At 41.9% G+C, this 21,745-nt stretch overlaps 2 protein-coding genes across 2 annotated transcripts in view; both read left to right on the top strand.

Annotated features, from left to right (window-relative positions):
* trmt1l (tRNA methyltransferase 1-like) lies at positions 1-13,550 on the top strand. The gene is made up of 16 exons (XM_038280787.1): positions 1-167; positions 3,664-3,762; positions 3,851-3,913; positions 4,132-4,245; positions 4,322-4,386; positions 5,289-5,445; positions 5,521-5,641; positions 5,717-5,796; positions 6,918-7,170; positions 7,255-7,467; positions 7,541-7,731; positions 11,629-11,695; positions 11,916-12,079; positions 12,155-12,220; positions 12,510-12,636; positions 13,186-13,550. Exons 1-16 carry the CDS (start codon positions 107-109, stop codon positions 13,379-13,381), a joined length of 2,037 nt encoding a protein of 678 aa, XP_038136715.1. The 5' UTR covers positions 1-106; the 3' UTR covers positions 13,382-13,550.
* A 1,114-nt stretch (positions 13,551-14,664) lies between these two features.
* Positions 14,665-21,745, top strand: part of niban1a (niban apoptosis regulator 1a) — a 30,869-nt gene continuing 23,788 nt past the window's right edge. Inside the window, exon 1 of the mRNA XM_038280768.1 lies at positions 14,665-14,819. Coding sequence (XP_038136696.1) covers positions 14,765-14,819 — 55 coding nt within the window. The 5' untranslated portion in view covers positions 14,665-14,764. The remainder of the gene's footprint in view (positions 14,820-21,745) is intronic.

The following is a 21,745-nucleotide window of genomic DNA, read 5'->3' as shown; positions in this document are numbered from 1 at the left end:
AGCAGAGTTTGATTTTGTGCGTAGCAGCAGAGCACTGCGCCGGAGTTACGTATTTTGCGTACAGTGCGTACGTTAGCCTACTTCCTGCCTGCTGCTGCAGTCAGAAATGGCGGAGCTGAAAGAGGCGGACGCTTCTCAGCAGCACCAGGAGGACGAAGGTATCAAACGTGAGTAAAAACGCGTCACGTCTCCGTCGATGCGCTGATCCTGTGGCGATAAGAGCGATTTGAACCCACGCGGCAAACTTTGCATCAATGCGTGTAGAATTTCTCCAGAATCTGAGTTTGAAGAACGAAGCGCGAGGAGGGCCTCAGCGCGGAGCTCCGCCATAGGGCCTAAACAGTCAACAACAACATGGATGGATGAATGGAGGCGCAGCCGCAGAACAGCGCGGCGGCGGCAGGGGTTTAAGTGCGCACATCTGGCCAGCTGTTTCCTCTGCTGCAGAAGCGCTCATAGACACGAAGTGGAAGTTCACACTGAAAACAAAAACTTTGTTAAAAAAAAAAAAAAAAAAAAAGAGAACTAGAGGTCCCGAATTCACGATTTCCTGAAAGCACAGAGATAAGTCGGCGTTTTCGAACTTTATTAAATATTTTTCTCTGTCGGTATTTCGTGGACAAACAGCAGCAAACCAGATTAATAGAAACCAAAACCTGATCTGATAGTTTTGATCTGGGTCAGAGCGCTGCATCCAATACTCAGAAAATGATCTGGAAGGAAAAAGTCTATTAGGAAGATGTTTGTTAGTGTTATTTTAATGAATGTAAAGCCCCACAGCACTGCTGACGGTGTGACATAGAAACATTTTAATAGGTTCATGGTTCCTTTATTTATTTGCAGCAGTTTAAAACATATTCATACCCAGATACACTGAAAAAAGTGAAAAGGTCTTTAGACACAGAACTGTTCACACGAAGCAAGGCTCAGATAAAGAGAATTGCACTTTAAAACCGGAATAAATATTTATAAAAAAAAAAAACAAACTGTAAGAACAACATAAAGGAAAGAATAAAACCTGAGGTAAATATACTGAAAATAAATATAAAAATATTGATAATTAATACAATCCCTGATAAGAGTTATTGCTGTTTTCAGTAAGAACTTCCTCTGGGGTTCGTTTCGCAAAGGAGGCTTAATAAAGTCAGATTCAAATCTGCAATTCTAAATTGATCTCGCCTAATGTTGGTAACTCTGAGTTTTCGGTTTCAAAGCGGCTGCTGTGAATTAATTCAATCAACCCTAAGTAAGTCCACTAGTAAATTCAACGAATCACCATGACAACAGGAAACAGGAAGTGTTTATTTAACCCCACTGGAACTAAAGATTTCAATGAAAAAAAAAAAAAATGGAGAATGTGTTTAAAAGACCGAGCAACAGCACTACTGCTGCAAAGGAGAGGAAGATGGCGAAGCAGATTGTTGCTCCAGTTAATGTGTAGGTTTCTGTAAGTTGGGCTATGGCAGGCTGTTTTTACATTTATTAAAAGCACCCTCCTTTCTGTTGTTCCATTTGTAGATCACTAAAATATGATTATTCCTGATCAGAATCACACTCCTAGACTGATTACATTATTACTGATTACATTTTTGCAGCAGAAACCGAATTTCAGAAAGTTAAAAAAAATAAAAAAAAGATTACACTAGTAAGAATTAATTTTTATATATCTAGAAATGTTCACACATTTTAAGTGGCCGTTTTGATATTCATCAGCTTGGCTGAATATTTATTCATAATATCTTAATAATACAAATGCTGACCAGTAACTATAGGAATATGAAGATCTGAAATGAATTTCTAGACATCCAGAATGTTTATTTTAGATGTAAAGAATGTCACTTTGTGTGAAATCGTCATTTTGACAAGGATTTTTTTTTTTCAGATATCAAGAATATATATTTAGTAATACTAATACATATATTGGCTTGCCGTAGTCTGTTGTGACCATGATATCATTATAGAGCTATTTCTTGAATGGCAGTTGGTCAATGTATCTATTTAGGTGAAATCATCTGGCAGAGAAAGCAGATGAAGAAAACATTGCTCTAATAGATAAGACATGTTAATCTTCTCATTGGGTTCTTCAGTTTCATTCAGTCTTCTTTTACACAGTAAATACTAAGCGGCTGTTTGCAATCACTTCGGTTGTTATCATCCCAATAAACGGTTGTTATGAGAGGTTAGCTATCCCATAGACTGGCTTCAGATTGTGTCAGTAGGCTCAGTAGGTTGTTATCACTGAATGAATCCTAATCCTAAAGTAAATCCTTTTTCCCCCGCGGAATTAATCTATGTGTGATCTGAAAATAACTTCTGTAGTACTTCATGTACTATGAAAATAAATAAAATAAAATGATCCACATGCTGTTCATACAAAACAAACCAAAAACAAATAATTATATCCTGTCAACTGACTTGTATAAATTTAATTACCGTATCTATGAAAAAGTGCTGATCATTCTTTAAAAGGATCTTCGTCAAAACTCACATACAATATTTGTTTTTAAATCTTAATGTGCCTAATGGACCTGGTAAATGTTTTTTTTTTTTTTTTTTTTTTTTTTATGCACAAAACTATGACAAAAATCTGACTAAATCAGGAAAGAAAACACTATTATTGGTTGTAAGGAGAGCGAAGGCAGAGGACACTGCTACCGGCCAGGTTAGCTCTGAGGGAGAATGTTACTATGGCGACAGACACAGAGTTGAGGAACTCTCTTTGTGAACTGGAAAACTCAGTTTCCCTGTTTTCAGGTTAAGAAAACTTAGAGTTTTCCATAAACCCGCTTTTTAAATCAAACCTCTGGTGTCTCATCAAAATCAATTTAATCCACAGTACCAAACTGGAAAAGTTTGGGAACCATTAACCTTTCATCTTACTGGTTACTAGATGTTACTGAATTCCAGATCATAAAAATATCTCAAGAATTGAAAAGTAACTGTTCATCATATGAGCCTGCCCCCACCCATCCTCACCACCTTCTACAGAAGCACCATAGAGAGCATTCTGACCAGCTGTCTCACTGTGTGGTGTGGAGGCTGCAGCGCCACAGGCTGGAAGAAGGTGAGGAGAGTAGTGAGAACAGCAGAGAAGATGATTGGGGCTCCTCTTCCCTCCATAAGAGACATTTCATCCCAGCGCTGCGTGTCCCAGGCCCGTAACATCATCAGTGACCCCTCACCCCCCACCATGGACTGTTCTTCCTGCTGCCCTCTGGGAAGAGGCTTTGCATCATTCGATGCAGGACCAGCAGAGTCTGCCACAGCTTCCTACCCACTGCCATTAGACTGCTGAACTGCTGTATAAAATGGGGTTAAAAAAAATAATAATAAAATAATGCTGAAAGTTGGAAAAACTGTAAATCATACACCAATCTAATGTTTACATTTGATGAACATGTTTAATTTTTTTTACTGCTGCACTTTAAAAATTGAAATGTCTTTAGAGCTGTACTAACCTAAATTTCGTTTTGTATACACTCAGTGTGTACAAAATGACAAGAAAGTCTCTCTAAATCTATCATCTAAGGATATTCTTTTTTTAAATTAAATGTGTTTTGTTTTTTTATTCTCGTGATTTTTTGTATTTTTGATAAGAATTTCAAAAAAAGTTCAAACTGGAGCAGAAAGTCTGATTTAAATTCCTCTCGTCTGGTTTTGAAGGTGATACAGATGAGGATGCTCCTGGGGCGCTGGTCCAGGCTCCCGGGGGGCCGGTCCAAGCTGCAGACAGTGACACCAAACCTTCAACCACGACCTCCGGTAATTAAGCTGATCAGCTGCCCATCTGTGGACTCGCAGTAACAGATGCATGAAATAAAAACTTGTTATATTTGTTCCCTGCATGCAGACAGACACATCTCCATCCAGACCAAGCTGGAAGGCCTAGAGATGCTGGTGGACCTAAATGGGGGTGAGTTCAGTCCCTCAATACCACCTACAATGTTAATTTTCTTCTTCAAAAACAAAATATTCAAGCGGATAAACTCCTTCAGGCTCAACTCTTAATAGTCAAAGTTTCTCATTTCCATAAAACATTTACTGGAATTAAAATCCAACATGCTGATAGATAATTGAGGATTTTTTCAGCTGGATCCTGATGACTGTTGGATGTTTTCTTTCTCCCTCCAGCGGGGCGGAAGTCCTGCCCTCTTTGTCCAGAGGAGAAGTTCAAAGCTTGCTACAGCCACAAACTACGCAGACACCTGCAGAAGCTCCACTGGAAGGTCTACGTGGATTTCCAGGGTAACGCCTTGTTTTCTTCACTGAATCAAACTGGAACCTGCTGTTGATCTGCCTGTTGACCTCCATCTCCTTCCAGGCAGCAGGATGTGCATCTGCCACCTGCCCTGTAGGAACCCCAGGCCCAGCCAGAGTGGAGATCCGGTGAGGGGGGCGGGGTCACAGTGGAGCTCAGAAAGTTTTTTTCTGTGTTCGAGGTTCTTCTAGGGGGGATTGATGCAGCAACCTGCAGCTGCAGGAGTTTCTATGAACACGAATCCGGATTATTCTCTGGGTTCAGTTTACCTGTAATATCCAGGCTCCATAGATCGGAGTCGTTAAACTCAGCAGGTTCTGATCCGTTCAGCAGGATAACACAGTGTCATCGGTCTACATTAAGACGTTCAGGTCTAGCCCACAGGATTAAAACCTGTGTGGATTGGTTCTAGCCTTTCTTCTAAAACCGGGTAAGTAATCGGCTCAGATGGTCAGGAGGATCTCAGGAGGCACCACGAAATCAAGTCTGTCCTCAGAAATTACTGGAGGACCAGTTCATCATTAATGCTGAACTCCTGCTCCTTCACATACAGTGAGGTCTGACCTGATTGGACAGAAATCTGCCTGCAAGCAGTTTGGCTGTTTAAAGATTCTGCTCCAAGTTTTAAATCTTATGTAGTTTAAAATGTTATTCTTAAAAACATCTTAAATTCTTTCATTTCACAATGAACCCTCCAGAAGTCCTGCTGTGAAGCACGGCGGTGGCAGCCTTATGCTGTTTGTTGTTGTTTTGTGGATGAAACCAAAGGAAGGAGGAGTTCTTCCACCTGTCTTCTGGTCAGTTTGACAATGGCTGAAACCTGGACACAGCTTCTTCCTACTTGGTTCTGAAAAAGGTTCCCACCATTAATTGTGGAACATGTTTAAAAATCCGAGTCAACATCAGGAGGAGTTTAAGGTTCTTCAGTCAGTCCACCCTAGAAACAGAATGGTTCTGATGAAGTAAGCCTGTGATTGTTTCGCTTCATAAGTCTGAACCTTGTGTCCAAACTGTTCTGTTCCTCCTCCAGGGGGCGGGGAGACACATGGCCCACTACCACTGCGTGGTTTGCTCTGTCACCATCGCCCGTAGGACCGACATGATCAGCCACCTCAGACGCCATGACAACAAAGGAGAGACGGAGGCCAGCTACTGCGGGAGCTCAGAGGTCCAGGTGGAGGAGCCGAGTGAGGACCATCCCACATCACATCAAACCCCACTGAGACCACCCTCCCTCTGAAACTGGGTCTGCTTTTCCACAGCCCCGTCGGGTCAGGACTACGAGATCATGAAAGAACTCGGAACCAACGTCCAGCTCCTGCCGAACCACACCACCCCGCTGAAGAGCGACACCTACTTCAACCGGAAGATGAAGACCAACAGGTCCAGAGAAGCTTCAGGTTAACCCGGATCAGAACCAGCATGGAGGTCCGCTAAAGCTGCATGTTTTTGTTGCAGGCAGCTGGTGTTTTGTTCCCTCGCTGTTCTGGCAGAGGAGAGAAGCCCGCTGGAGTGTCTGGACGCGTTTGGAGCAACAGGTGAGAACAGCTCTACCGAAACCGGACAGAGGCGGTGCTGCTGGATCAGCAAATCGTCTGGCTGTGAAGAATGATCCGCTGCAGTGTGAGAAAGTATTTTCTCCCTCCTGAGATATTTTCATCATCAAACAGGTTTTAATATCAAGTTAAGATGATCTGAGACGATCAGGGAAGCTGAGTCCAAACAATTCCGTTACTAAGGTAGAATCAGCTGCCAGCTTACGGAGCTGCATTGGGGCCAAAATGTTCAAGAATTTTTTTTCATTTCTATTTCCCACAGTTCTTGAATTCAACATCTTGGAATAGTTTGTTCAGGCACTTAATCTGTCAGTCATCAACCCACACCCTATTATTTAAGCCCCGCCCCCATGCTGAGAACACATTAGTTAAAAAAAATAAATAAACATTTAAATCTGAGAAAGATCATTAATAATTTGTTTTCAGTTTCAAATAATTTTTTTTACATTTTCTAAATAATGTTTAATTTATTACATTTTTTAAAGACAATCTTTTTAAACACTCTTTTTAAACACTTTATGCAATGCTTGCCCACAATGCTGTCAGCTCATGCCCAACCATCTCACTTGGACTTTACCGTAATTAGACCACCCATAAACCTTTGTTTTGTTTTGTTTTGTTTTGGTAAATGGTGTCAGTCTCACTTTAGGTCAGAAGCTGATGGCAAAATTAATGTCCCCATTCATTGCAACAAATTAATTTCTGAAGCAACACTGCAGCTCCAGACCATCATGCTACCACCACTGTGATTGGCTGTAGGTGTTTCTTTTATGTAATGCTGCTAGTTTTCCTCCATTTGTAACATGACACAAACCTCTACCAAGATTACTTTTGACTTTTTAGTCCAAAGAATATTTCCAGATCTTCTCTGGTAAATGAAATGGGTTGGTACTGATTCTGGCTTTGAATTCCTTGTGATGGAAATTTTGGCGGAGTTTATCCTGCCCATTTTTGAATCATGATCACTGATCTGAGAAGCCCAAGCTTCTTCACGGTTCTTTGGACATGTTGGTCAGTTCTTGGAGGTCTAACGTCTGAACGTTTTCAGACTTGGGCCCAGATTAAAGGTCGCTGAGTCCATTTTGTGTCATGCTTTCCTTTAGGCATCATGGGCCTCCAGTGGGCCAAACACCTTCGGAACGCCGTCAAAGTGACCATAACGGACATCAATGACACGTGCATCAAAATGATTAAAGAGAACTGTGAGCTGAACAACATCCGAGTGGATGGAGGCTCTCGAGGCCCTCGGGGAACCGATAAGGTTGGCGGTGAGGCAGAGACGGCTCCTATTGCTACCGTGGAGGTCGCCAAGATGGACGCCAATGTCATCATGCATTTGCGACCTTTTGACTATATGTAAGTTTATCTTCGTACACATCCTGAAAATTCTGATGTCATCAAATGTTTCTAGTCTCTCAACCAAAACGTTTCGTCTTCCAGCCACCTGGATCCATTCGGCACGGCTGTTAACTACCTGGATGCTGCCTTCAGGAACGTCAGAAACCTTGGCATCATCTCGGTGACATCAACAGACACCGGCTCGCTCTACGCCAAGTCACCCAATGTCACCCTGCGCCACTACGGCTGCCACATCGTCCGGACAGAGTACTTCAAAGAGCTGGCTGCACGCATGGTTGTTGCCGCCGTGGCCAGGTAGGACTCCTTCTCCATCTGTCTGCTATGGAGACTTTGAACTATTAATGTGACTTTCCCTTAATGGTTGCAGAGCGGCGGCACGCTGTAACAAAGGCATCGAGGTGCTGCTGACTGTGGCGTTGGAGCATTTTGTGCTGGTGGTTGTGAGGGTACTCAGAGGTCCGACTCAAGCGGACGAGTCGGCCAAGAGGCTTCGCAAGCTGGTCCACTGCCAGTGGTGTGAGGAGAGAGTCTTCCTGAAACAAGGCAACATGGTGGACGGTGAGCTGCTGTCATCCTTGCAGTTTGACATAAACCATGCTCAATGTCCAGCAGCCCCACTGATCAGCGCCATGTTTTTTGTTGTCAGTAGAAAATCATTGTTTCCCCCATTGGGAACTCGATGTCAATACCTTACAAAATGTGATTCATTAAGATGTAGCCCATTTTACAAAGATTTACATGCAATTAATTTTTTTTATAATATTCTACTGTTGTGCTGTTTTTGTTTGTTTATTTTGCCTAGAATGTTGTTCTGTACTTTGGCATATTCAAGCTGGATACGTTTACTGATGATTAGCTTACATGTTACACTAACGCCGCGGTTCTCAAAGTGTGTGGCGCGACCCACTGGTGGGGAATTGAGACGTGACAGGTGGGGCGCGCCAAGTTCCGGTGTGTGTGTGTGTGTGTGACTATAAATGTGGAACTTGTGAGAGCAAACTGTCCTTATAGCTGTATGTTGCCGCTTTTTAGACCAATCAAACCCACAAAGTAATCATTACTAGCCTGTATGCAGTCTAATTAAAAGAACATTAGAAAAATTTCACCTGGAACTGAAGTGCCAAAATAATGATTGACGTGACGTCGGCATATTATTTGTAACGGAATAAACTTTCGCGCCCCAGTGTTGCCAACTCAGCGACTTTGTCGCTATATTTCAGACCCCTCCAGCGACTCTTTTTCAAAAAAGCGACTAGCGACAAATCTAGCGACTTTTGGAGGCTCCTACGTGAAAGCACGTCTCGTTCCTTTTCTTGTCCTCCAGCGGCAGGTGCTGCCGTGGGGCGCCTCCTCCCTCCCAACCCCGTTCTCCCCCGCTATCGCAGGAGTCCCTCTCAGCGCTGCAGTAAGGGACACAGCATGTTTACCCTCAGCGTCCAGACAGCAAATAAAGCGCACATGCGCCGGGATTGACGGCGCAGGTTGATCATAAATAACTGAATTTGAAATATTTTATCTGAAATAAATAACGGCGTTTGATTCACACAGCCACATGTTCATGTTTCTGGTTTGGAGTGGAGAGGGAGTATCCACTCATCGGGCAGAGAGCTGTGTGCATTCTTCTTCCCTTTGCCACATCATATCTCTGTGAGATGGGCTTTTCAACTGTTGCTTCACTGAAAACAAAGCATGACTTGAGAGTGGCAGTATCAAGCCTGCAACACCGTTTTGAGAAACCGCAATGCAAAACAGGCTCATTGCAGCCACTAATGCAGGGATAAATAGACCTGTATTGCCAGATGGATTTCACTTCTTTTCTTTTATTAACAGATTGCAGAGTGGCACTTTAATTTTTTCTATCTTTGAGCTTGATACAAATTTTGACACAGCTGCATTTTTATTTTCTTTATTTTTGAGCTTGCTGTTATTTGATGTAGATAGTTTGTATTTAGATTAGTGCTGTCAATCGATAAAAAAATTTTAATCGCGATTAATCGCATCAATGCCTAAGTTAACTCGCGATTAATCGCATTTTAATCGCACATTTTTTTCCTGATTGAAAATCATTTAAATACTCTCGATGACATACAAAAAAATACATACAGGCTAGGTTTGTGCCAATGTTCTTTTTTTAAAATGAGAACAGGTCACAGACACTGATTTATGCCATAGAAACATATGGCAAGAAGATGGGGAGGCATGTAGCAAAAAAATAACAAATATGTAGGCAAAAAAAAGGCCCTGAAAACAGGCTGATGTAAAAGACAGTCTTTACACTTAATACAGTCTTTTGAACAAAGACAAGCATTTTACCTTACTGCTATAAAATTTAGTAGAGTTAACATTAGATGTTAATTAACCAAGATAATAATGAACAATTTTCAATCAATACATCAAAATCAATAGACCGACATCACTAGATGGAGGTAGTCTATGCTCTAGAAAGTTACTTTTCAGACTCTTAACAAAAATGAGAACACACACACACACATACACACACACACACACACACACACACACACACACACACACACACACACACACACACACACACACAATACTGACCTGTGGCGTACACAGACAGCAAGAGTGCCGTAGCAGATTCCATTAATAACGCAATAATTTTGACAGCACTAATTTAGATACTACTTGTTACTTCAATAAAATTGGAACATTTTAAGATTGTTTCATATTTCATAAGCATTGTGTTGGGGCGATGGGGACAGGCGGGGCTTGAAAATTCCCCCTTGTCCAAAGTGGGGAATGACAGAAAAAGTTTGAGAACCACTGCGCTAACGGGTTAGTTTACTCGATTTTTAGCTTGCTATTGTTGCATTTGGCTTATTTTAAATTTATTTTAGCTCAACTACAAAGATCACTGAACTTTAGCCAAGCTTAGCTTTGTTAATTTTAGCTCGGTTTAGGGACAGCATAGCATGACACCGCTAGCTTGTTTTAACCTGTTTTCAGGGGGAACCTTAGCATAGTTGTAGTCTTTTATTTATTTATCTTTTTTTTTTTATCTTAGATTTCAGCAGGTTCGTTACATCTAGAGTAGTTGTGTGGATTAGCTCATTGAATTAGCATTAGCATACCCTAGACTCATTTAGCTTCAGTTTAAATCGGGGCTTGAAAACAAAATAATTTTTCCATCATTCCGTTCCGAACAGTTTTGTATGTTTAACGTTTTCGTTCTTATGTTCCGCCACCAACATATCGGCTCTGAACCGGTTCGGAACGCAATATATCGTTCGTTCTTATCGTTTCTGCAGTGTTTGGTTAATTTGACGCTGCATTAAACGAGAAATATTTCCTCATCCGGTTTTCTTGGTTCCATCCCATCTAAACATGTAAAAGCCTAAATAAATTGCAGTATTCAATCTGTAACAACCGCACTAGCCAGCTAATATTAAGTTCAGTTGGCTAATGTTGGCTTGTTAGCTCACATGAACAGTGTAGAGGCTGATTTGTTTTTCGTAGCTAGAAATGTCTAATAGGGAGATATATTTGCAACCTTTATTGTGAATTACCAAGTTAAAGTTATTAATTCAACTCAGTTACATTTGTTTATGTTTGTTGATTGCTCAGTTGCATCTCAGTATCGTGCTGGGGTGGTAGTGGAAAAGGAAGAGGAAATATTAACAGCTGCCTGGATTGAGCCTGGCGGCGGCGAAGTGAACACACAACCTGAAATAGATATTTTTCCCCACTGACATTGGCTATGCTTTTGTGAAATTTTGTAAAAGCATACTGAGAACTAAAAAAAATTTTTTTTGATTAACTGGTTTTGTGGATTTCAGAACAACGTTTCTGTTCCGGAACAGTTGAAGACCTTTTCATTTTTGTTTCCGTTCCTTGTAAAATTCCGTTTGTTTCCGGTTTTCGTTCTTGAACCGGTTCGGAGCCCTGGTTTAAATACACGTAGTTTTGTGTAGCTGATTTATTTTCTTTAATCCCAGCTTTTAGCCTTTTTTATCTAATCTTTTTATAAACCTGAAATCCTACGATACTTTGGTCGAGTCATGTGTGTTGATAATTCTGAGCAGATCCTAGTGAAGCTCCTAATTATTTGAAGATCGCTTTTTGTTAATTTAGCTTAGTATAGTTTAACTTGATGTTATGTGTTTATAAAGCATCTTATATAAATTAGCTTAAGCCGGTTAAGTTGGATTTATTTAACATAATTTTTGTTTTAGAGGATCTTCTGCTTTCATGTTCACCAATCAGATCAGTTTACTTATTTTTATTTATCATTTAATTAATAGGATATTTTTTAAAGCTAATCTTGATGTTTAGTTCAACTTAATCATATGAAAAAAAAAAGAACTTTAATCCCTGTAAAAAACATTGACAGCAACTTTTTCCCCACACAACTCTGTTGATGTTCCGTATTTAAAGGAAAGTCACTTTTGACTGAAGTATACATCTTGCTTTAATGCTTTATTTTTCTTGTAGACACACTCCCCTGTAACTGTCATGGCAGTCTGCCTGGAAGGACCGCGGTGCAGCTGGGACCTCTGTGGTAAAAACATAAAACTTAAATTAAAAACAAACTCTCTGAATGATTCTGGAGAACTAAATGATGATTTATTTATTTACAACCAAATCAGACAGATCGTGTTTTCCTTAATTAAACTGACCAGATGTGGAGTAAATGGTTCTAAAAAGTAAAGGTCACTTCTCAGTCTGAAACATTTATTTCTGTGCAAATAGAAAGGTGGGTTTGATGCCCCTGTTTGCAGGTCTGGTCCTCTGTTTAACACCGGCTTCCTGAGGAGGATGCTGTCTGCAGCCGTGCACCACAGCATGGACGACATCCAGCCACTCGTCAAAACTCTGATCTGCGAGTCTGAGTGCACCCCCCTCAAGTCTTTGGTGCACGGGTCGTCCGCTCTCACCAACCAGGGTAACCATCTCAGCCTGGACACAGTCTGTTACATATGCAGGATGAAATACTGAATTGGCTGTTTTTCTGCTGCAGTGGAGTGTGGAGTCGTTATCAAGACGTTGCAGAGCGCAGAGGATGGAGGTCCAGCTGATGAGTCCGGTCAGTAGTAGTAGTTATTATTTTATATCTAAAGTAGCTGCACAGACAATAAAAAACAAACCAGTGTATTATTAATCACCTATAAAATACCAGAAGGTTCTGAGCTTTAAACAAGTTTAAAATCCTAAATATATGGAAAAAATGGTTCTGGACACGTGTAGTTTTACATCAGTCCTCTAGAGGTCAGTGTTGTCCTTACTAACTTTCTGGGTTTTACTGTTTACTGGGTTTAAACCAGTGTTTTTCATGGTTGCATAATAAAACAGTGGGATGTTTGTATTTCCTGCAGGGAAGAGGAAAAGTGGGGAGGAATCTGGCAATGTAGTGAAGAAGTTAAAGGCCGACTCTTCCCTGGAACATCCGCCTTTCTATTACAGCGTCAACCGGCACAGCATCCGGGGAATGAACATGCCCAAGTGAGTCATCTGGGACCAGCACACAACATCAACAACTCAGCATCAATTACAAAGGCCTCAAAATATGCGGCATGACTAAAAAAAGATCCATGGAGACATAAAGAGTTTGGGAAAATAAAACAAACTCAAAAAAAAAAACGTAGAGAGGCATAATTAAGATGATTGATGGCTGAAAACCAAGCTGTTAGATATTGGAAATTTTGTGTGATTTCATCCAAACACAAACCTCTGGAACAAACCAGACCCACATATTCTGGGGAAGCAGAACTTCCTTGAGTTTGTCTCACAGCAAAGGAGACGTTTAGAAGAATGATGATGTAATCCTCTGAAGGGTTCGTCATCTGCAAACAGATGGACTCCAGCTCCTGATAGGAGTCAGAAAAACCTGGGGTCCAGTTTAAACCAACCCAGATTTAGGTCCATATGAAGATATGTAACCCCTCAGCATGATACTGCCACTGCTATGTCTCTGGGCACTATGTTTCCTTCTCACTCTGTTCCAGTTATTTGGGTTCATAGAACCAGAACTCCTCTATTTTTGCTCCACAGGCTGAACAAGTTCCTGCAGTACCTGACAGAGGCTGGCTTCAGGGTGAGCCGGACTCACTTTGACCCGACGGGGGTCCGAACCGACGCCACGCTGCAGCAGTTCAAATCAGTCCTCAGCAACCACAGCGCCCCCACCTGCACAAACGTCGGTACCAGCAGCACCCAGACCAGCATCAGCACCGAGAACCCCGTCTGAGCCCGGGAAAGCCTTGGAAAATGGCAGCTCCTCCTTCCTGATGACGTTCATTTAGCACATTTTTATGAATCTGTTAATTTGATTTTAATCTAATTTACTGAAAACAGTATTTCATTTTATTTTTCTTATCCGTCTTTTAGAAGCACAAATAAATCTTTCTGTGAATGACTCCTGCTCTTTTCTGTGGATAATTTTTTTTTGCTTCATATTTCAGCCTGTTTTTTCTGAGCTAATGGTACCAAACAGGTAATCCTAAACAGATCTTTAAACTCTACATTTCTTTTTTCAGCAGTGAAATAAAAACGTCACCAAGTTCAAAGTCCCTGAGGAGTCGATTCCACAGAATCGACTCCCTCAGTCTAAAAGGAGAAAAAATAATGACATGGAGAAAAAATGACATGGCCCCCTTGGTCACCTGATCTGAACCTGTGGTCCTTCATGAAATGTGAGATCTACAGGGAGGGAAAACAGTCCACCTCTCTGAACAGTGTGTGGGAGGCTGTGGTGGCTGCTGCATGCAATGTGAATCGCAAACAGATCAAGACACTGACAGAATCTATGGATAGAAGGCTTTTGAGCATCATGGTGAAGAAAGGTGGCTTTATTGGTCACTGATTTGTTTTTGTTTTGAATGTCACAAATGTTTATTTCTGAATTTTGAGTTGTTATATTGGTTTACCAGTAATATTTACCTGCACCCACAGACATCCTCATAAAATGGCCAAATCTAAAAAAAAACTTCCAAAAATATTAAACAGTCTTTTGGGTTGATTTTGAAAACGATTGTGGCCAAATATTGAAAATAATCCTCAAATATACAACTTGTCTAATAATTGTGGAACCCAGCCACTGCAGGGCTTCCCTAGAAGTTACTCAGTGCTGCTTTCTCATCCTGGTTCTGATCCAGTTTCCCATTAAGAACCGAACCCCTTGGTCTGTGGAGCAGAACCATCTCCTATCGGATGTCTGACCATCAGAACCTCCAGCAGGATGAACCTGACCTGCTGGGTCCACTATCCTCTACATTGTTTTAAAATGACGTCATACCAGGAAGTAGAGTTTCAGGTGATTATCCGTTTAACCAATCTGATGGGAATTAACCAATCAGAGGCTCTTAGAGCTGTGACATCAGCTGCGCTCTCAGGTGGTTCATTTCAGAGACCGAACCTCTGATGTTCTGATGTTCGGATTCATCAGAGATGCTTAATAAACATCAGTTATTACCGGGAACCTTCTGGGTCCAAAAGTTTGTCTCTTAACATGATCCTTTAGGAGGAGGAGGAGGAAGAGGGCGGGGCGGACCCTCCTCCTCCTCCTCCTGCTCCTGGCCGCTCTCCACCTGAGCTCCAGTCCACCTGTGGATCCTCATCCGTCAGCAGCACCATGGGGGTCTCTGCTTCCAGTCTCCTGGATGATGCCACGTCCGCCACCATCAGAGGTAAGAACCGGCTCTGGTTCCGGTCCGGGACACCTGGATCTGTTTGTGGATGTTGAACAAAGTTCCGATCCGTCTGGACTCTGATTGATCCGAACCGAGCGGCTCTGCAACCTGTCGGACCGGTTTGGGAGGGGGGGGCTGAAAGTGAGAGGATCTGCGGATCTGGGTGTGTCTGCAGACAGACATTCATGTCAGGACTGTAAGTGAGCTGCAGGTGCATCCACCGGAACCAGGTTCTATGGCTCTGGGCTTGATCCTGACCGGATGGCAGAATCTCTGCTGACAGAAACTTTCTAACCTGGACGGGCTGGACCCAGAGTTCTGGTCAGCTGGTTCTGATGCAGAATAATCTGACCTGCCTAAAGCAGAACCTCCTGGAATCTGTTCTCTAATATATTTACATGGTTTTAGAAATTTTACAGTCAGAAAGGAAAAAGAAACTGCTAAGGAAATGGTTCTGGTTCTCCTCCTGTTCTGGTTCTCCCCCCTGTGGGTTCTGATTATCCTCCAGTTCTGGTTCTCCTCCCTGTGGGTTCTGATTCTCCTCCTGTTCTGGTTCTCCTCCCTGTGGGTTCTGGACCAGCTCCGGGTTCTGACTAGATAAACTGTTCTTCTCCTTATCTCGGCGCATTCTGACCCAAAAAACAATCTGCTTTCTGGACCTTGCTTTTTCCCAAAGATTCAGACAAAAGTTCTGGAGGAACTCCTGTTTATATGATTATTTTAAAGGTTCTGATCCGGTCGAGTCAGGCTGTGGTTCCGCCCAGTATTAATAAACCTGAAGCTGTTTTCCCTCTGACCAGAATCAAAGTTTATGGGTTCTAGACTAGGATCCAGATTCCTGTTTTGCTGTTGAGCAGGGAAGGTGAAATTTGATGCCTTCAGGCTGAAAAACAGAATAAATAAATACAACTAGATAATAAGCACTGGATAATAAAGGCCCTTGGCTTCATTTATGTTAAACAGGGATTCCCTTAATCTGTGGTTCTGTTCATCTGTCGTTCTATTAATTAATATGTGGTTCTGTTAATCAGTGGTTCTATTAATCTGTGGTTCCATTCATAAATCAGTGGTTATACTAATCAGCCAGTGGTTCTGTTAATCTGTGTTTTTATTAAATTATCAGTGGTTCCATTAATCAGTGGTTCTGTTAATCTGTGGATCCATTAATTAATCAGTGGTTCTGTTAATCTGTCTTTTTGTTTATCTTTGGTTCCATTAATAAAACTTTAGTTCTGTTAATTCATTGTTGGTTCCCTTAATTTCTGCTAATCCCTTTATAGCAGTTTTAGAAAAACTGAAGAAAACATTTCTATCCTGTTTCCAGATTAGGCTCCTGGATTCGGGTCCTTTGGTCTGTTAGTTCCCTCGCTGTGTGAACCCAGGGGTCAAAGGTCATCTGATGACTAAACCTCTGCTGTTGCCATGGTTATGGTGTATGATTGGGGCACCGATTCTGCGTCCCAGAAACGTTTGTGTTGGATGTAATGTGTGGTCTGGTTGGTTGTGGTTGCAGTGTTCCCCCTGGGTCACAGCCACTCAGGACGTCCATCTGAACAGTCCCAGTTCTGTCTGTGCTTCCAGGCTGGGCGGGTCCGTTTTTTTCCGGGTCCGCCTAGCTTCAGTGAAACATCTAGAACTGTAACGTCATGGTTCTGGCGCTTTGGGCCAAGATGTGCTGCAGTAACATGAGAGAGGGAACAGAGGAGTGTGAGGTTGTTTCCAGGGTGGGACTGGAGGAGGCAGCCGGTCCAGATGATCAGGCTGACATCAGTCCGGTTTCTGGAGGTCACTGATCGGGTCGGAGGTTCTGGATCAAATCCACGAACAGAAACATAAGAGCTTCAGGCGAGGTGGAAAAGCTGAGTTGAAATGTTTTGGGTTTAAACTGAACATTTTGCATTGAAAGCTGAAAAAAAGATATAAAATAATCTATGTTCAAACTAATTTATCTGAAATATTAAAAAACAACTTAAAATCAAACAAATCTAGAGGCAAAAAAACAGCTGTTAGCAAGAGGTCAAACATGAAGCTTGTTGATTCTGTTCCAGTTCTGGGTTCCAGTTCTGGGTTCTGGTTCTCCTCCTAGGCCCAGCTGCTTGCTCTATTTTACCCTTCATTTATACAAATGTTAAAAACAGTCATAACTGTCTTATGTCTTAGTCAAAGGTATCAGTCAGGAGAAGGGACAGAAACATCCAGTCTGATGAAAGGAAACCCCAGGTTCTGTTTGGTACCAGTAGAATAACGGATTAAAGCTATTAGAGGAACCAGTGGGGTTCATCCTGGTTTCTGGTTCTTCTGCCTCCAGCTGCTGGGAGGAGCTGTGGGAGATCCAGACTCGGTTCGCCACAGAGAAGAAGCAGGTGGAAACGCTAATGTGGTCCAAAATGACCTGAAAGAACCAACCGGACCAGGCGGGCTGAGACCCGGTTTTGAGTGAAACATCACTCCGCCATGCTGCAGGCCTCCAGGTTGTGTGTGCTTGCAGCAGGAATGCGGGAAGACATGTTGACAAGACTTTTAGAAGTGAAGGTCAAACCGGCTCTGCAGCCCTGGGCCGACGCCCTGCTGAAAACATCAATTCCACCATCCATGATGCTTTTAGTTTGTAAATGTAAAAAGATCCCAAAGTATTGAAAGCTGAATGTTCTTCAGCGGTAAGGATCTGATGAAGAACATGGAGGGAGGAGAAAGATGGAGCTTCTGGACCACAGAACAGAACCGAAATGGACCCAACCTAAAGAACAGAACGGAGGTCAATCTCTTCCCTCGTCTCCTGGAGAAAGCTGAGGACAGAAACTGGATGATAGATGTTAGATGATGAGGCATCTTTCTTCAGTCTCTCAGTTCGCTCGTTACGCTCTGCTCTAACTTTGGGAAAATTTGCGTCTCAAACAAAAAACAGATTTTTCTGGGGGTTTTGTTTTTATTTATTTATTTTTTTTCAGTCCCTCTGATTTTGGAGAAACTGGCCGTGAAATCTGCTCCATCTGCGGAGCAATTTTAGAAACTCTTCCCCTTCCAGCCCAGAGGAGCAGTTCCTTTCTGCTGCTGTTTTTTTTCTTCTTTATTCGGGATGATATTAATTTTTAATCTGGAGGAATCAGAAAGATGATGATAATGATGATGACTGATCAGAATCAGAATGCTTGATGAACCCACTGAGCAGACAGCCTCTGGTTTCCATGGGGTTTTCCATTGCTGATCCGGGAATGTTACGGAGGACACTGTGGGCAAAACAGGTTTTCACAGTGAAACTTTTCCGCTTCTTATTCACATGTTGCTGTTTGTGGAAACATGCCTGACATGTGCTGGCATGTCCAGGCTCCATGGGACCAGAGGACACGTCTGTCTTGCGTAACATTCTAGCCTGTTTGTCTGGAGGATAATCTTTCAGCTAATCTTCTAGTTTTTAAAATTTGTTCATTTCAAACTTTTAGACAAAATCTTGATTCATTTTAGAAATCAAACAAAATTAATTAACTAAATTACTTAATTAAATTTGGAGTGTTGATTGGAGACAGACAGGCCCTAAATCAAAGTTAAAAGAAGCATTTTATACAACTCCAATATGCCACATTATCACAACATAAATGTTTGCAGATGAGGAGACGTCCATGGCTCCAGCCTTATCAAAATATTACACTATGCTATTAGATCAAGGACACCGCTCTAATTCCATTCCCAGACCTTTGCTGCGTACAAAATGAAGATGACTTTTTATTATGAGTGAGGAACTGTCCTAATTAGATAAACTACTTGGGAAAACATTAGTTCTGATACCTAACGGGCAGGTATTGTTAGGGTTTAACAGACTCACACATCATCAATACAAACAATCTTAACAGACCAGAACCATCAGGGCCTTTAGTTGAAGATGGTCTTAGTAACCCTTCAATCAGCTGAAAGGTCACTTGCATGCTATGCTTATGAAGAAAAACAAGCTCTTGGGAGAAGTCCTCACAGAAAAAGGAAACATGAAGATCATGTCGGAATATTGAAGATCAGCTGGAAGGTGGCTGGTTTCGGTAGGATCTTCGGAGGTCTGTGGCGGATCTGCAGAGTTCTGTGGCGGATCTGCAGAGGTCTGTGGCGGATCTGCAGAGGTCTGTGGCTGATCTGCAGAGGTCTGTGGCGGATCTGCAGAGGTCTGTGGCGGATCTGCTGAGGTCTGTGGCTGATCTGTGGAGGTTTTTGATCCATCGGCTAAGGAGTGTGACGGATTGGTAGAGGTCTCTGTGCTGTTCAGGTCTTTAAGGACTCCCAAAGCTGCACAGAGCTGCACTGCAGTAAAGGTTGTGACAAGTTCTGCTGAGCCTATTTACTGCCCCAAGATTCTAAACAGAACCTCTGCCTCAGACAACCTTTTGCAGTTTGCAGTCAACTTTGTTTCCATGGAGACATTTCATTTTAAACCTAAAGGCAATGTTTGTATGGAAGGTGTAGAATCGGTGCTGATTCTGTTAAACCCCTACATTGTGATCAATTTGAAGGTTTTTCATCCACCTTTTCCTTTCCTGTTCTCTGAGCTGGTTGAAGTTAGATGAGTGGAGGTCATGTTGGCTTGGTTCTCAGCTGCTGTCATGGTTCCTGCTGAGGGTGGAAGAGCAGGTCTCCTGCAGTGAAACCAACAAACCACATTCCAGCATTCTTCGGGTCGGGCTCCGGTCCAACGGGCTTTGAAGACGCTGCTCCCTCAGCAAAGAATGAAGCTTTTTACTGAGTTGCTCTCATTAAGGTGGAGCCAACATGGATCTCTGACAGGTGGAACAGGAGCCGCACCTTTAGAGCAAGCGGGTCCACAACAGCAGCAGACAAGCTGGACCAGTCCAATGTCCAACTGGACTGAGACTGATTTAACCAAATATGTGGGACTGTATGTAAATATCTGAAGTGATTAAAGACGATCGGCGTGACCTACAGGTTCGGAATCAATGGTCAGTCAATCAGTGGTTCTGTCTCAGACTGATTGCTTTGGAGCTAACAGGGAATAAGTCACAGCCAGAGGAGATGGAGGCAGGCGGATCGGCAAATTCACCAGAACACCAACAGAACATGAGCAGAATCCATCTTTTTATCTTTCTGGTTCTGAACGCTGTCCAGGGTCTGCTTGAATGCTTCAGCTGTGTTTGAGTTGGAAAAGAAGTAGAACCAATTTTTATTTCTGCAGAAAGAAGAAGAAACTGAGTAAAAAATGTTTCCGGTTCTGAGGGAAAACAGGACAAACAAATCTGCTGCAGATGTTTGCATGAACCATGAACCACATCGTCTGTATTCAAATCTCCTGTGAGCAGCTTGAACCAAGGTGACCTCAGAGCCATGAGGTCATCAGAGAGGGAGGGGAGGGAGAAAAGCAGCTGAGGATGGAAAATGTTTTCCTCTGACTGGTTCAGCAGCTGCAGAGATATTCACAGTCATCATCTGTGAATGTGATGAGTGTTGCTCTTTGGAGAAGAACGAGGATTCTGTTAAAAACCTGAACTCTCAGATTTTATTCTTTCTCTGAAGTTAAAACCAGAAAGTCAAGCTGTAGCCAGATCATAGTTTTCTGCACATTTTGCTCCACATAACTGAGATTTTCTGGGTTTCATAGAAGCGGCTGATTGGGCCCATAAATCACTGCAGATTTTTCAGTTCTCCTCGGCTCTCAGGCGGACCCAACCGTTTAAATATCAGACCTGATGAGTGACGCTGCTGATTCCCACAGGAGGAGTGAGATCATCCGAACCGACACCAGCTCTGGCTCTGGACCAGAGGAGACATCTGCAGGATCAGCTATGTCCATGCATGAAGCACAGGACGTTTCTCTGGAAACAATCAGCCACAATTTGGCTTTTAAAACCATGTAAACGGTTCTAAAGCCTCCAGAACCGCTTCTGCCTGGGGGTCCAAACGGCTGCAGGCCAATACAGACCAATGGGTTCCTGTTTTAGAAGCAGTATTTTACCCGATTTGACTTGAACAAAGTTAGAAAAATCAGGTCCAGACAGGAGGAGCAGAACCAGGAGTTTGGACCGAGTCAGTCTCAAGGTCTGGTCGTTATCTTGACCCGAATATTGTCTGCTAGACCTGAGCAGAACCTGATCAGTTGTCAGTCTGAGTTCAGCTGGAGAAAAATGAAAAATGTTTTGGTCCTAAAAACAGCAAAGAATTTAGAATAAACATAAAAGAGTAAAAAGATAAATAAAATAAACTGCTGAAGTTCCAATGAATGAGAGATGAAGAAACGAGGAGGACATTTTTTTTACTAATGTTGTTAAAAAGGCTTTATTCAGAAATGTCAGAAAATGAATCATCTTGTTCTAAAAAAATAAGTTTGATTTTTGAATCATTATTTTTACTTGTAATAAAGGTTGGAGTAAATAAAAAGGATACAAATATTGTTATTAATATATATATATATATATATATATATATATATATATATATATATATATATATATATATATATATATATATTTTTTTTTTTTTTAAAGTAAGGTCAAATACTAAATAATAAAGAGCAAAGTTTTTGTCTCTTTTTCTCTTTGCATAAAAACGTTTTTAGATAAATTATTTTTGCTGTTGGTCCATTTTGGCCTGGTTCTGATGTCCTGTGACTTGGGGGTGGAGTTGGCGTCAAAGGTTGCGGGTGTGGTCATACATGCGTTAAGGCTCCGCCCCTTTAACGTTGACTGGAGCATCAGTATCTGAGGGATCCTCCAGTTTCATGCTTTAATTTTAGGTCAATGCTGATTATTCCGACATCAGTCTAACTGATCAATGTTGTGCTTGAAAGTTTACATACAGAAATAACAGAAAACAAACAAAATAATTATGAATGTTTACTAGATTTTAATTTAGTAAAATAAACAAAATTATTTTACAAATCAAACTGTCCCAGACAAATTAAAGCACCTTCCTGATGAACAGTGAAGTAACAT

Source organism: Cyprinodon tularosa, unplaced genomic scaffold (genome assembly GCF_016077235.1).
Source record: "Cyprinodon tularosa strain WSP-4 unplaced genomic scaffold, ASM1607723v1 ctg164, whole genome shotgun sequence".
Taxonomy (NCBI): domain Eukaryota; kingdom Metazoa; phylum Chordata; class Actinopteri; order Cyprinodontiformes; family Cyprinodontidae; genus Cyprinodon; species Cyprinodon tularosa.
The sequence above is the reverse complement of the archived record's forward strand: the minus strand, read 5'-3'. Positions and strand labels throughout refer to the sequence as shown.